The sequence below is a fragment of the Nannospalax galili genome, unplaced genomic scaffold (assembly GCF_000622305.1).
Source record: "Nannospalax galili isolate Female #2095 unplaced genomic scaffold, S.galili_v1.0 scaffold185, whole genome shotgun sequence".
Taxonomy (NCBI): Eukaryota; Metazoa; Chordata; class Mammalia; order Rodentia; family Spalacidae; genus Nannospalax; species Nannospalax galili.
Window position 1 is genome coordinate 53,629 of NW_008355474.1, and position 16,667 is coordinate 70,295.

General features: G+C 39.9%; 1 protein-coding gene across 2 annotated transcripts in view; it reads left to right on the forward strand.

Moving 5' to 3' along the window:
- Sec11a (SEC11 homolog A, signal peptidase complex subunit) overlaps nucleotides 1-16,667 on the forward strand; it is a 42,578-nt gene that overhangs the window by 20,092 nt on the left and 5,819 nt on the right. The window contains exons 3-5 of one of the 2 annotated variants that reach the window (XM_029555962.1): nucleotides 4,508-4,657; nucleotides 10,846-10,965; nucleotides 11,780-11,814. In XM_029555962.1, coding sequence (XP_029411822.1) covers nucleotides 4,508-4,657; nucleotides 10,846-10,965; nucleotides 11,780-11,814 — 305 coding nt within the window. The remainder of the gene's footprint in view (nucleotides 1-4,507; nucleotides 4,658-10,845; nucleotides 10,966-11,779; nucleotides 11,815-16,667) is intronic. The other variant, XM_017803105.2, reaches the window with a different exon arrangement.

The following is a 16,667-nucleotide window of genomic DNA, read 5'->3' on the forward strand; positions in this document are numbered from 1 at the left end:
AATTTTAAACAATCTTACGTTTTCTTTTGTGTTAGACAATTTTCTTTTTTCCTTTCAAAAGATTTTCTCTTTTTTTTTTGGTATTTTTGAGACAGGTCTCCCTGTAGCCCCAGCTGTCCTGGAACTCAACCATGTAGACCAGGCTGGCCTTGAACTCACAGAGATCCACCTGCCTCTGCCTCCTGAGTGCTGGGAGTAAAGGCGTGTGCCACCACACCCGGCTTCAAGATTTTCATTTTATGTATTCATTGTACATGGTACTATGAACCATTGTATATGGTACATATGAACATTTTCACACGTGTGTAATGTATGTCTGACTCTGTAACTCTTCTGCTCTCTGCTATATACTTTTTATTTATTTATCTATTTATTTATTTTTTGGTCTTTTTGAAGCAGGGTCTCCCTGTAGCCCCAGCTGTCCTGGAACTCATATGTAGACCAGGCTGGCCTTGAACTCACAGAGATCCACCTGCCTCTGCCTCCCAAGTGCTGGGACTATAGGCCTGCGCCACCACGCCTGGCAATTCTCCTATATACTTTTAGAAATATTTTATTATTTTTATTTTATATGTATGAGTGTATTGCCTGCATGTGTGTGAGTGCACCCGTGTCGTGCAATGCCGTGGAGGTCAGAAGAGAGAGACACACTGGAACTGGAGTTTTGGACAGCTGTTTGCTGCCATGTGGGTACTGGGATTTGAACCTGGGTCCTCAGCAAGAGCAGCCAGTGCTCTTAACCACTGAGCCATCTCTCAAGCTCCCACTATATACTTTTATATATTTTGTTTGCTTGTTTGGTTTAGTTTGTGGAGCAGAGTCTTGGTACACAGCTCAGGAACTGACCGCCCTGCTGCCCTTGTTTTCCAGGTGCTGATATTAAACCTGCCACTTTCTTGTGTTTTAAATTGCCATCATATATGAATTCCTAAACTGTTGTTTCTCACCCAGCTCTCCTTGAAATCTAAACTCTCATTTTCATCCTACACTGGACACCTTTACCTAGTTGTTGACCAGGCACTTGATTCTGTACATATATAATAAAAATGAAATTCATCTCTATTTTTCAAACCCTTCTCTGCTGTTTCTCTAACTGTTGCTGCTATCTGCTCTGGGGCCAGTGTTTAAAACCTAGGAGTCGTTTTTGACTCTCCTCTGGCTAATTGGCCACCAAAGTTGTTTTCCCTCTTGTTCTACCTTTTTATAGTTGCTCTCTCTGCTGTTCTATTTCAAGCCCTTGTCATTTCCTGCCTGGGCTGTTGTAGTGACCTTTAAAGAAATGCTTTTCTAATAAGAAAAAAGTTAATAATGTTAAATGTTGAAAGCATACAAAAAAAATTTAGATGAAACTATCACTTGTAATTCTGAGACATAATCACTACCAATATTTTAGTTACTTTTTTTCAAGTATATAAAAAAAAAATATTTTTTATTTTATGTGTATGTGTGTATTGCCTGCATGTAGGTAAGTGCACCCGTGTTATGCAATGCCCATGGAGGGCAGCAGAGACTGTTGGATCCCCTGGAACTGGAGTTACAGACAGTTGTTAGCTGCCATGTGGGTGCTGGGATTAGAACCCAGGTCTTCTGCAAGAATAGTCAGTGTTCTTAACCGCTGAGCCATCTCTACAGCCCCTATTATTTTTATTTTATATGTATGAGTGTATTGCCTGCATGTATGTGAGTACATTGCCTTGGAGGTCAGAAGAGGGTGTCAGATTCCCTGAAACTGGAATTAAGGATGGTTCATAGCCACATGTGGGTGCTGGGAATCGAACCTGGGTCCTCTGCAAGAGCAGTCAGTGTTCTTAAATGTTTTTAACATTTTATTTATTATTTTCATTTTTTATGTGTATGAGTGTATTGCTTGCATGTATGTGAGTGCATCCACGTTATGCAATGCTGAGGAAGTCAGAAGGGAGCTTTGGATTCCCCTGGGACCAGAGTTAAGGATGGTTTGTAGCCACCATATGCGTGTTGGGAATCAAACCCGGGGTCCTCTGCAAGAGCAGTCAGTGTTCTTAACTGCTGAGCCGTCTCTCCAGCCCCCTTCAAGTATATTTTTATATAATTGAGATAATTCTATGTACACATCCTTTTATTTTTTTGTCATTTGCCTATGTATCCCTGTTTACTCTCTTTTTTTTTTTAAAGATCCATCTCAGGGCCTTGTTTGTTCTAGGCAAGCTCTCTGCTACTGAGCTCTACAGCCTTATTTAGCTCTACAAAAAAAACTTAAATAGCACTTTTAATGGTTATAATAATAACCTGAACAGCTGGTCTTCTTGTCTGCTTTCTCATCATTTCCAATTTGCTTGCTAATCCAACAAATACTGGAGTGTCTTCTCTATACTCCATAATTTCTGAGTCATCTTTCTTCAAGTAAGATTTTCTTTCAAGCAAGATTTTTATTTAAAGCAAAGGTGTCAACTAATTTTTTTAAAATTAAGGTAAAATAGTTGGGCATGGTGGGTCACACCTGTAATACCAGCACTTGAGAGGTTGAGGCAGGAGGATTGCTGTGACTTCAAAACCAATCTTAGCTACAAAGAGCCTATTTCAAAAATCATGACAACAAAACAATTGAAGTAAAAACTTGAACACTTGTATATAGAATATAGTCTGTAATGTTTTCATCAAACACAAATTTCGTCTTCTTAATGAAAATGAAACTTCCCTGCCCTATGAGGAACTGTAATAAAAGCCTTAAGATGAATCATGTACAAGGCTGCCATGGTGGCTCATGCCTGTCATCCCACCACTCTGGAGGCTGAGGCAGGAAAATTGCTATGAGTTCAAGGGCTACAGAGTGAGAGCTTATCTCAGAAAAACAATAAATAGAGGAGAGAGAGATGGTTTGGTTCCCTGTACCTACATGGCAGCTAACAGCCATCCTTAACTCCAGTTTCAGGGGACCTGACTCCCCTCTTTCTGGCCTCCACAGGCATTGCACAGCACAGGTGTGCTTACATACATGCAAACAAAACACTCATACACATAAAATAAAAATAAATATTTAAAACAATAAATAAACACATAAACATATACAACACCTGGGTGTGGTAGTTCATATCTATGAGGTAGCTGAGGCAGGAAAGGTGCTGTGAGTTTGAGGCCAGCACGGGCTCCCTAGTCCAGATTACCCTGTGCTACAGTGCGAGACCCGCATCAAAAACAAAAAATGAACAAACAAAATCCATCTTTCCTAATAGTTGCCAAATGTTGCTTTATGTTGAACTGCTGGGGATCCAGTGATGCCTGCTTCCCATCCCAGACATTTTGATATGACTAGGTTTTGCTGTTGGACCTGGGTTTGAAGAGTTTTTAAAATGTTGCTCAAGTTATTCCAATGTGCAGCAGAATTTGTGAATCACTGCTATTATCCCCCTATATAGAGGGACCAGAGTCTTCAGACAGAAATGTTTGTGCTGTGATGTTATTCTTGCCCTGTTCCGAATTTCCTGCTCTTTTTTTTTCTCCCCCTGTCTTTTTGAGACAGGGTCTCCCTGTAGCCACAGCTGATCTATATTCACTATGGAGACCAGGCTGGCTTCGAGCTCATAGAGATCAGACTCCAGGTGTGGAATACCACACCCAGGTGTTTTTTTGTTGTGTTTTGTTTTAAACTAGCACTCTTATAATTGAAATTTGAAGCTTGAATTCCTGAATGTAAATGCAAACTTCTCAGGGCCATATCAGAATTTGGTAAGAGGTAGAACAGGTAAGAGGTAAAAACATGCCCTTGAGAAGTTTGTCTCACTTTTTTCTATGGAAGAAAATTCTTTTAGTTTCTGAATTTCTTTGGCAAAAACCTCTATTCATTTTCTTCTCTTTTTCAAAATAAAGAAATGAATTGATAACACAAGTGTTACCGCTGTACTGCTTTGTGACTTGATGAACTATTTTCTCCATAATGGATTGAATCATAAGGTCATCATGATCTGTATCTTTATAAATGGCAGAAGATGAACCAGTGCTCATTTGAATATTTGAATATGTTTAGTATTTTCAGATGAAGGGAGAAAAAGGACAGTGTTTTTAAAGTTCATTCTTTTATTTTCTGTTTGTCATTTGAAATTTTAAAAGGTTAAGGAGGTAGTAGCATTGCCCTTTGCAAGACTTAAGCTTCTTTGAATAGTAATACTTTAAATGGAACTAGTTAGCAAAGACTAATAACGGAAAAGTTCCTTTTTCTTAGTTTAGTGAAACCATGCCAGGTGTGATGGTGTACACATATAATCTCAACTCTCAAGACGCTGAGGCAAGAAGATTGCCTCTAGTTTGAGGGCAGCCTGAGCTACAGTGAGACCCTGTCCCCAAAATGAATGAATGAATAAATAAGAATAGATTACAAAAACCACATTTTGAGAACAGTGCTAATTTATGGTAATATAGTTGTTAAAACATTGAGCATGCCATCGAGATCTGTTGATGCTTTGGATTATTTTGTTAAATATCTAATTTTGAAACAAATTTGATCTCTCTTTTTGTATTCTTTTCCCTCCAGTGGCAGCATGGAACCTGCATTTCATAGAGGAGATCTTCTTTTTCTAACAAATCGAGTTGAAGATCCCATACGAGTGGGAGAAATTGTTGTTTTTAGGATAGAAGGAAGAGAGATTCCTATAGTTCATCGAGTCTTGAAGATCCATGAAAAGTATGTGCCAACTTGATCTCTCATGTTTTTTTGTTGTCGTTCTTTTTTTTTGTTCTCTTTGAGACAGGGTCTCCCTGTAGCCCCAGCTGTCCTGGATTCACTATGGAGACTAGGCTCGCTTCAAACTCACAGAGATCCACCTGCCTCTGCCTCCCTGGAGTGCTGGAATTAAAGGCATGTGCCACCACACCCGGCCAAATGTTTTGTTTTGTTTTTTTAATTTTTATTTTATGTGTATTAGTGTATTGCCTGCATGTATGTGAGTGCACCCGTGTTATGCAGTGCCGCGGAGGTCAGAAGAGGGCTTCAGAGTCCCCTGGAACTGGAGTCAAGGATGGTTCGTAGCCGCCATATGGGTGCTGGGAATCAAACCTGGGTCCTCTGGAAGAGCAGTCAGTGCCCTTAACCGCTGAGCCATCTCTTCAGCCCATCTCTCATGTTTTTAAAAAAGTTTTGCTTTAGTGTTTGAAGTGTTTACTTTGATATGTAAAAATTAAGAGAGCTTGGGGATGTAGCTCAGTCAGTAGTATGCTTGCTTAGCATACATGAAGCCCTGGATTTGATCCCCAGTGCTGACAAAATCTGGGCCTGGGGACACATGCCTATAATCATAGTCTTCAGCAGGCAGAGATAAAGAAGAGAAGTTAAGGGTTTTCCATGGTTTACATACCAAATTGGTAGCTAGCCTGAGCTACATGAGATAAAAAAAAATTATTAGCCGGGCATGGTGGCGCACACCTGTAGTCCCAAGCACTTGGGAGGCAGAGGCAGGTGGATAGCTTGTGAGTTCAAGACCAGCCTGGTCTACATAGTGAGTTCCAGGACAGCTGGGGCTACAAGGAGACCCTGCTTCAAAAAGACAAAAAAAAACAAAAAAAGATTATTAAAGAGTAAAGACCCTCTCAGCCCTTCTTCCAGTCCATTTTTATGAGTGTCTGAAGGTTTGGTGAACGTTGGTTTGGAAGCCTGAATAGTTATTAATTCATCTATTTCTCTGAAGATTTTTCTTGTTCTTTTCTACTTCCTTATCAGTTAATCTAAGTTTGTATATAACTTCCAAAAATCATGATGTAAAAACTGATCCTAAATAGAATCTCCTGATATAATTGGAATAGGGTAGACTTAGTTTCTAAAAAATATAACAAAACAAAAACTATAAGACAATCTAATAAGAATAAATAGGTCAACTTCTTTCTTTGTAGGCACTGGATTCAGACCCATTTAGCTTAGGCCCAAATTTATCAACTTTTCTCAAAGTTCAATAAATAGGGCTAGTGAGATGGAACAGGTAAAAGGCCCTTGACATCAGGCCTGATGACCTGAGTTCAGTCCCTAGAACCCATGGTGGAAGGAGAGAACCAACTCCCAGAAGCTGTCCTCTGACCTCCAAACATGCACTGTGGCAACATGCATACATAACAATAATAAAAAATGCATTTTAAAGAGTTCAAGGGACAGATGAGCTGGCTCAGTGGGTAAAGGCTCTTGCCACCAAGCCTTAGATCCCCAGTTCACACATGGTGGAATGAGAGAACTGACTCTATAAAGTTGTCTTCTGACCTCCACATGTGTACCCTGGAGTAAGCGCCCCAGAGTACACATATACACAAAATAAATTAATAAATATAATGAAATATTTTTGAAGCACAAGATAAAGTTTTCTTATTTTTAATTAGTTAATTTATTTTTATGTCTATGAGTGTTTCACCTGCATGTATGTAGGTGTACCATATGCATGCAATCCCTGTGGAAGCCAGAAGAGGGCTTTGGATCTCTTGAAACTGGAGTTAAAGACTGTTGTTAGCCACCGCATGGGTGTTAAGAATCAAGCCCACATCCTCTGCAAGAGTAGCCAGTATTCTTAAACACTAACCCATTTCTCCAACCCGAAAATTTCCCTTTTTTTTCCAAAGACAGTCTCATGTAATCAGGCTGGCCTCAAAATCACTGTATTATAGCCGAGGAGGACCTTGAACTCCTGATCTTCCTCGCTTCCACCTTCTCAGTGCTGGGATTACATGTGTGCTATTGCTCCAGGCTCAAGGTAAAATTTCTAAAATTGAAGTTATTTTTCTAAATACAGAGTCTTATATTTTTAGAACCAGAAAGGACACATATAAAAGCTTTACAATCAACTCAGAGTGACAGACAACCAAAAATTCTACTCAGGTGTCTCGTAGCCCCTTGAACTCACAAAGATCCGCCCACCTCTGCTGAGACTAAAGGCGTGCACTACCATGCCTGGCTCAGAGTCTCACTTTCTTAATATAAATATTTCAGAAAGATAAATTACAAACTCTTTTAAATATTTTTATTTATTATTTATTTTCATTTTATGTGTATGAGTGTATTGCCTGCATGTATGTGAGTGTACCCGTGTCATGTAATGCTGTGGAGGTCAGAAGAGGGCTTGGGATTCCCCTGGACTGGAGTTAAGGACGGTTTGTAGCCACCATATGGGTGCTGGGAATTGAACCTGGGTCCTCTGCAAGAACAATCAATTCTCTTAACTGCTGAGCCATCTCTCCAGCCCCATAAATTACAAGCTCTTAAGTGGATGATCCCTGTCAACCTGTGCATGCTGTATCTTTTTCTGTTCTGTGGTATTTGTAGTTAAGGAAACCTTGCCAAGAGAAGAAATGAAAGAAAAGGGCAGTGTCTTGGGGACATCAAAGGAAGTAAAGCAGCAACAGTGACTGAGGCTCTCGTATACGAGGAAGTCCTCGACTAATACTGTTGTGCTGGAGAGATGGCTCAGTGGTTAAGAGCCCTGGCTCCTCTGGCAGAAGACCCAGGTTTGATTCCCAGCATTCATATGGCAGCTAACAACCATTCATAACTCCAATTTCAGGGGATCTGTCACCATCTTCTGTCCTCTGCAGGTCCTGCATGCCACAAGTGTAACACATTCATGCACATAAAATAAGAATAAATAAATCAGGCTGGTGTGGTGGTGCATGCCTTTAATCCCAGCACTTGGGAGGCAGACGCAGGTGGATCTCTGTGAGTTCAAGATCAGCCTGGTCTACAAAGTGAGTTCCAGGCCAGCTGGGTCTGCAGGGAAGACCCTATCTCAAAAAGAACCACCCGCCCCCCCCAAAAAAAAAAGAATTAAAAAAAAAACCTGTCAACACCTTGTAGTTTTTCTCCACTGAAGAAGTACACATTGGGGATGGTGGTGCATGCCTGAATCCTAGCACCAAACAGATGGAGCCAAGAGAATGATGAGTTTCAGGCCAGCCTGGAGCCAGGAAGATGGGAATTTTTGGTGAGCCTCTTGCATGCATCACCATACCTAACTTGAGTAGGTCTTAACAGGTCTAGATAGAACTGGTCACTACTGAAGAATATTTATTCCACCATTAAGTATATTGGGTGCATTTGTTTTGCTGACAAATCAGGTCTTTGGGAATAAATAGCCCAGATCTGCTGGATTCCCTCCCTTCTCCAGAGGTTTCCAATTTCCTGTTGTTTCTCTACTGTCTGATTTTACTTTCTGCCTCTGAGGGGCAGATGTCTTTTTCCTGTTGAGTTGACTTTTCCTCCCTGATGCTCTTGATTCTCCTCTTCAGCCAGTGCCTCCTCGCACCTGTCCTCCATTACCCTTCAGGACCTTTGAGATCTTTCACTTACTGAATTGTCAGCTACAGGTTATTTGCATTTTTTTCTAACTGGAACCTCATTTTTAATGTGATATTTGCACTTAACTGTCTTTGGTGTTTGCAACACCTCCCAATTTAGTTTCATTCGCAGTTCTAGCATCTTAAGAGTCATTTTCTGAGTGGATATTACTCAGTAGAAACCTGAAGCTAATTTTCTTTTTTATAGTGTGTGATTGTTAAAGACATTTGTATTAAATTTTAGTCTGGTCTTTTTTTTTTAATTTTTTTAAATTAAATAATTTTTATTTAATGTGTATGCGTGTATTGTCTGCACCTGTGTCGTGCAATGCCTGTGGAGGTCAGAAGAGGCTGTCAGAGCCCCTGGGACTGGAGTTACAGACAGTTGTTAGCTTCCAGTGGGTGCTGGGATTTGAACCCGGGTCTTCTGCAAGAACAGCCAGTGTTCTTAACCACTGAGCCATCTCTCCGAACCCAGTCTGGTCTTTATTAACTGCAAAATTTGCTTTGTTTTTAATTAAAATTTCAAATTACTACGGTCTTAAGGTTCTTTACTAGCCTTAAATTAACTTAGTGTGTGTGAGACAGGGCATCATGTAGCCTAGTCTGGTGATTCTCCTGCTTCTATGTCCCAAGTGCTGGGATTATAGGTATATGCTGCCTTGTTAGTTTATGCAATGCTGAGATCATATCCAGGGCCTTGTACAAGCTAGGCAAGCACCTGAAGAATTGGCTTTTTTTTTCTTTTAGAACTTCTTTTCGTAGGTAGGCCAGGGCTGGTGGCCTTGAATCCCAGCACTCAGGAGTCAGAGGCAGGTGGATCTCTGGGTTCAGACCAGTCTGGTCGGCATTGTGAGTTCTAGTACAGTCAGGGTTACATAGTGAGACCTGCTCTCAACCCCATACCCCAAAATGCCATAGGTAGCCACTATTTATCTCTTAAACTATATTATTTTAGGTCTTGTTTATGTCTTTCTTTTTTCCTTTATATTTTACATTTAAAGATTCTCTGGTATGCACAGAGGATCTATCATCCAACAGATTAACACTTGCTGTTTCTGTGCACCTATATTCTCAATTCTTCCTCGTATTATTTTGAATTAGATCTTAGACATCATGCTATGTGTATATTTCAGTAAATGTCTATGAAGCATAATTAAGCTTTTATAATTTACCACTATAATTGACATGATTACAATATAAAAAGAACAATTCCTTAATATCACTAAATTTCCAATAAGTTCAACTTAACAATTTCATAACTTTTAAAATTGTCTGAACCTAGATCCAAGTAAGACTTTGCTACTGTTGGTTGGTGTGGCTTTATAGAGGCACTAAAAAATGTTTTGTTTTGTTTTTTCCCCTAGCGAGGCGCATTGGCATACACCTTTAATCCCAGCACTTGGGAGGCAGAGGCTGGTGGATCTCTATGAGTTCAAGGCCAGCCTGGTCTACATAGTGAGTTCCAGGCCCCTGGGGCTACAGGGAGACCCTGTCTCAAAAAGACCAAAAAAAAAGAGAAGTTTTTTTCAATTACACTTATTTACTAGGATGCAGGGCATCATTGCCTGCCTGTGGAGGTCAGAGGACAACTTGTAAAAGTTGGTTCACTTCTTTTTATTTATTTATTTTTTTTGGTATTTTTGAGACAGGGTCTCTTTGTAGCCCCAGCTGACCTGGAACTCACTATGTAGGCTGGTCTCGAACTCACAGGGATCTGCCTGCCTCTGCCTCCTCCTGAGTGCTGGGATTAAAGTCATCACCACCATGCCTGGCTTGGTTCTCTTTTACCATGTCATTTCCAGGGACTGAACTGAGATTGTTAGACTTGGTGGCAAGTGCCTTTACCTACTGAGCCATTGCACTGGCCTCACATTATATGCTTAACTTCATCTAGAAGTTCTTTCTCCAGGATTCTTTGTTCAGTGTAATTTGTTGCTTAAATCCTATGGTTTTCCATAGTATTTACTTTGCCAGTTATATCTTAAGTGGTAATTTTTGTTATTGTTTTGATTTTGGTATTTTCTTGTTTTTTCTTTTTTTGTTTTTTTGGAGACAAACTCTGGCTGGCCTGGAACTCCAGTTTGTAGACTAGGCTGACTTTGAACCCAGAGAGATCTGTTTGCCTCTACCTCCCAAGTGCTAGGATTAAAGGTGTATGCTACCATACCCAATCTGAGGGGTAATTTAATGTGGGTTTGTTTTTTTGTCTTTTATATTTCCAGAAAATTGGTTTATATATTTTAATATAAAAATGGGGTTATACTATACATGCTATTTTGTAATCTTTTCTTAGTAAAATTTGTATGGTCTTGTACTAATATTAAATACTCTTTTTTGGTGTTAATGCTTGCATAGTATTTCAGTTCCTTAATGTTAAACTTTTAGCTTATTTTTAACTTACATGCTAAACAGTACAGCTATAAGCATTCTTTTACCTGATTAAAGAATTAAAACTAGGTATGATTAACTACTTAAGTGCCATGAACTTGTTCAATAATAAGGACTAATTCTGTGTTTTCAAATGCCATGAGATTTGATGACCTGAATTTCCCTTACTCTTTTAAGGCAAAATGGGCATATCAAATTTTTGACCAAAGGAGATAATAATGCTGTTGATGACCGAGGCCTCTATAAACAAGGACAACATTGGCTAGAGAAGAAAGATGTTGTGGGGAGAGCCAGGGGGTAAGTACAGGGGGGAACATCATGGCTTTTTGTGTCATTGTAAACATGACCTTGTTATCTGAAGCTGTGCAACTGAGTGCATAATAGTTTGGTCCCAATACCAGTTAAGTCACCTTTTTGTCTTGAAAAACACACATCTTAAAATGCATGTAAGTCTATAGGTATTCTACTCCTGAGAGGAGGAATGGGTATAATAAGAGAGTAGATACTAGTGATAAGATAGTGCATTAGATGGCACAATTAAATAAAAATTTTGCTGCCGGGCGTGGTGGCGCACACCTTTAGTCCCAGCACTCGGGAAGCAGAGGCAGGCGGATCTCTGTGAGTTCAAGGCCAGCCTGGTCTACATAGTGAGTTCCAGGACAGCTGGGGCTACAGGGAGACCCTTTCTCAAAAAAGACCAAAAAAAAAAAAATTTTTTTTTTTGTTAGCCAAATGTGGTAACACAAACCTGCAATCGCAGTACTTTGGAGATGGAGGCAGGAGGATCAGGAGTTCAAGGCTAGCCTCACTACAAAGTTGTGAGTTTGAGACTAGCCAGGGATACTTGAGACCCTGTCTCTAAAAACAAAAATCATTTATTTATTCAGTTCATTCAAGGAGTATTGATGTCCATATTGGGCTAGGCCATTGGAGTACAAAGTAATATTAATCCTGCTCCATGAAACCTAATTTCTTAGGAATTTACTGAGACAGCAGCTTAATTTGTTTGTCTAAATTAGTTATATTGTATTAATTTATCCCATATTGTTTTATTTCTAGTCTTGATGGGGTCAAATTAATTTTAAAATTTTATTAAGCCTGTTTATTTCAGATATCAGGAGAACAGATCAGTGGAGGACAGTAATTGTAAGTTATTTATGTAAAGAAGTATTAAATTACTGCCTTAATGTATTAATAGTATTAACAGTAACTCACCTTCATTAGGGCTTATGTATACCAGACACTCATTGTATGTGCTTTATAAGTATTGCTTCATTTAACCTCAGAACAACCCTAATATTCCCATTCTACAGATGAAGAAACAGATAAATAGTGTTACTTTTATCTGAGATCACACTGATGGCTGGACACTCCAGAGCCCCCTCTCTTAACCATCACAGCAGAATACCAGTACAGCATTTCTCAGATGGTGCTTGCTGGCTCTTGCCCCTCAGGTGCTTCATAGCATTCTTGCTACTGTATGAACCTCTGGTCTTTCTCACTAAAATAAATCAGCTATGTATAGGAAACTGCACCAGGAAACTATGCTGTACAGAAGGAAGTGGAAGTTTCTGAGTGGAAATTGCCTCAGGTGTAGCATCAGAGATTCCAAAAAGATTGGATTAGAACTAGTATCCTTGTGTCTTGTTTTGTCTGCTGCAGAGCAGGGGCGTGCGTGTGTGTGTGTGTGTGTGTGTGTGTGTGTGTGTATGTAAGACCTTACTTTAGGGGAACTTTTATTTCCTATGTTAGAGCTAAATATATTCCATGTTAGGTCTTCGGTGCCCCCTGAAGAATTTTTTGAAAATTCTAAACTATGGGGCTGGAGAGATGGCTCCATACTTAAGAACACCGATTGTTCTTGCAGAAGACCCAGTTTGAATCCCAGCACCCACATTTTAAAGTATAATGTAATTTCTAAAATCCCACCCTTGAAAATATAAAGCTTTTTAATGGTTTTTATTAAAAAATGTAATAACCTGGTATTATGAATTAACAGTTCTATGAAGCATAAAACATCTGGGATATGAGCAGCAGGAAGGCAGAATGTTAGCTGTCCAAATTTACTTTCTACCAGTTGTACTACCACTTAATGTCCACACACAATGGAACAGCACCTTCTTTTGTGGAAATTGTATTTATAAAATACTAAGCTGATATTTCAAAGTCAGGCTGCACCTTAATCTGAGGATAGAGATTCTCTGCAGGCAAGTCTGTGATGGTGGTACAAATTTCTTCAGGCACTTAAGAAATATTTTTTTGTTTTTTTGTTTTCTGTTTTTTTTTTTGTCTTTTTGAGACAGGGTTTCCTTGTAGCCCCAGCTATCCTGGAACTTACTATGTAGACCAGGCTGACCTTGAACTCAAAAAGATCCGCCTGCCTCTGCTTCCTAAGTGCTGGGATTAAAGGCGTGTGCCACCACGCCTGGCTTTAAGGTACACACTTTAAGATGTATTTAGTATATTCATGAGGTTATGCAGCCATCACTACTATCTAATTGTAGAACATTTCTATCAACCCCAAAATAATCCTCCAAACTCATTAGCAGTCACTCCCCATCCCCTTCTTGTAGCCCCTGACAACCACTAATCTGCTGTCTGTGGATTGGCCTGCTCTGGATGTCTCATGTAAACACAATCATAGTTTGTGGTCATCTGTGTTTGGCTTCTTTAATCTATCCTAATTTTCAAGGTTCATTTATCTTGTAGTGTATAATAAAAAATTCAGAAAATGTAACTACCACTGGTCCAATTAAATATTTAATAGAGGTGATTCTTCTGGAAATCAGGAAGTTGAAAAACAGAGGACATATTAGTTACAGAGCAGGGAACAGTTGGAGAAAAGGAAGAGAGGCTGGTAGAACACAGGACAGAAATGTTGCAGTGAGAATATGAACTTGAATAGAGAAGTTAAAAGCTTCCAGACAGATACCTAAGAGGAAACAGGTGTTCTCAGCTGAGTGAAGTACACCAAAGACAAAATGCCTGCTCTTGATGGTGGAGACAAATAGAAGCTAATCACCTTGATTTGCTTAGTACATATTGTATTATACACATGTTGAAATACTACATGGTATCCTGTTAAAAAGTGCAAGAATTACATGTAAATAAAAAACAAAACCTATGTCTGGCACAGTAGCACATGTGTATAATCCCAGCCACCTTGAGAGGCTATGACAGGAAGATGAAGTGAATCTGGCTGGGCAATATAGTGAGGTTAGAAAAAGTAAATACATAAGGAAATTATAGAATGGTGTGAAATCTCTCTTGTCTGAAATCCGTTTTATGACTATGCCCTTTTTTTTTACTTTTTACCTTTTTTTTGTTGTTGTTGTCTTTTTGAGAGAGGGTCTCCTTATAGCCCCAGCTGGCCTGGAACTCACTTTGTAGACCAGGTGGGCCTTGAACTCACTGAGATCCACCTGCTTCTGCCTCCCCAGAGCTGGGATAACAGTGTGCACCACCATGCCAGGTGACTATGACTTTTAAAATGCACTTTTTATGAGCTAGGCTTGGTGGTGCATGCTTATAATCCCAGCATACAGGAGGTGGAGACAGGAGGATCAGTAATTCAAGTCTTGTTTAGGTTATCTGAGATCTCACTCAAAAAAAGTGGGGACTTGGAGTGGTGGTATATGCCTTTAATCCCAGTACTTGCCTTTATTAGGAAGCAGGGGAAGGCTGATACCTGTGAGATTGAGTTGTGGTTCATGCCTTTATCCTAGCACTAGGGAGGCAGAGGCAGGCTGATCTCTGTCAGATTGAGGTCAGCCTGCTTTACAAAGAGAGTTCTAGGCTAGCAGGGGCTACGGGGAAACCCTGTCTCAAACAAAAAAAAACCCACCAGCCAGCGGGCGGGGGGTCGGGGGGCGGTGTGACTGGTTTAGCAGTTAAGAGCCATTGGCTGCGGAGGACTGAGGGGTTCAGTTCCCAGCACCCACATGGTGACCAACAACCATCTGTAACTCCAGTTCTAGGGGATCCAATACCCTCTTTCTGGCCTCCTTGGGCATTGCATGCATGTGATGCACTTACAGATAGATATACAGCCAAAACACCCATACTCACAAAATATATACATATATAAATACACATATACATACATACATACATAAAACTATTAATGTGCTGGGCATGGTGGCACACACCTTTAACCCCAGCACTTGGGAGGCAGAGGCAGAGGTAGAGGCAGGTGGATCTCTGTGAGTTCAAGGCCAGCCTGGTTTACGTAGTGAGTTCCAGGACAGCTGGGGCTACAAGGAGACCCTGTCTCAAAAAGACTAAAAAAAAAAAAAAAAAAAGCTGTTAGTGTTCTTTTTACTTATCTTGAAGGAAGTCATTTTAGAAAACAAACTGTAATTTTGTGTCATTACATAGATTTTCATTATGTTAGCTTTTGAGGGCCAAACTATTTAAAAAAAAATTTTTTTTTAATGTGTATGAGTGAGTGTTTTGGCTGCCATGTATGTGCAGTGCCCATGGATGTCAGCTGAGAACATTGGATCTTTTGGAACTGGAGTTGTGGACGGTTGTTAGCTGCCATGTGGGTGCTAGGAATTAAAACTGGGTCCTCTGCAAGAGCAGTCACTGTTCTTAATGCTAAACTATCTCTCCAGCCCTCTAGACATTTTTGAAAAATATATTTTTGTGGGTATGTATGTGTGGGCATGGGTGTGCCACAGTGGCGTGTGGAAGTCAGAGTTCTCGAGAACTCTTGGGAGTTGGTTCTCTCCTTTTACCATTGTGGGATCCAGGGATTGAACTCAGTTTGTTAGGTTTGGGAGGCAAGTGCCTTTACCCAATGAGCCATCTCTCCAACCTTGCACTTCTTAAATTAAAGATCCCCTTTGACAAATAGTACTGGAATCTACTCCTAATTTTTTAGCAAAATTTCTTTATTGCTTGGTCTTTTGGCTAATCTCTAATCATTGTCTCTTTAAATATCCATAGGTAGTGCTATTTCCTTAGTAGTACCTCTTTTCCCTCTCTTTTTTTGTAAGACAGTGTCTCTCTCACTTTGTACCCTCAGCTGGCCTTGAACTTGAAACCCTCCCTTAGCCTCCCTCATAGCTGAGATTACTAGATGGTGGTGCTACACTGGTCTTAACAGTAGTTTTTTGATCCCAAGAACTCTGGGAACCATGTTTGGCCATGCTCTGTCTTCTAGATAGATACTAACTGGGCATCAGATAGAGTTAAGAGATAGCTTTGTGAGTGACATTTATTTTACTTACTTTAAAACTTATTCTGCTTATTAGGAATTTTGCTTTAATACACACATTTATCTGAGTAAAATTAGGGGGAAATACTGTGGATTTGAATTTAAAACGACTAATGATCACATTACACTCTTGAGTATTAACTCTGCTGTCTGTCCACAGAAGGAAGTGGTACAAATAATTATGTCTTTGGTTTGACTTTGAACTACTGCCTCATGGCTTGGTAGCCTCATATTTTGCTTATTTTACTCCTAAAGATATAAGCCTCTTTCATCTATAGTAGGCAGTGAACATCAGTCTCAGATAAATGCTTCCATGGATTGGTTATGAGTAGCCATGTCATGTGGTTGTGGCAGCCAAGGGTTGTGTTTCTTTGCATGTAGAAACCATTAAATGGAGGTCACAAAGTCTCCACTTGTGAGATTGGTTTCATACTGATCATTGGACCAGATTATCAGCTTGGTGGTGGTGGTGTTGTTTTTAATATTGTTACTGATTTGAGAATTTCATACAATGTATTTTGATCATGGTCAGATTGCCCCCCCCCCCCCCAAATCTTACCATCCCTCACACTTCGTGTCTTCTATTATTGTCTTATTATCTTTTTTAAGACCTAGAAAACAGATTCTTTCATCACTCTTCATCTGCGTTTTATTGAGTAATTTGCCATTATGTCACTGAAACTGCCTGCTTTTAGGAAGTGTATAAAATGACAAATGAGTTGGTGAGATGGCTCAACCAGTAAAGGTGCTTGCCGCTATGCCTGGCAGAGCCTGACCA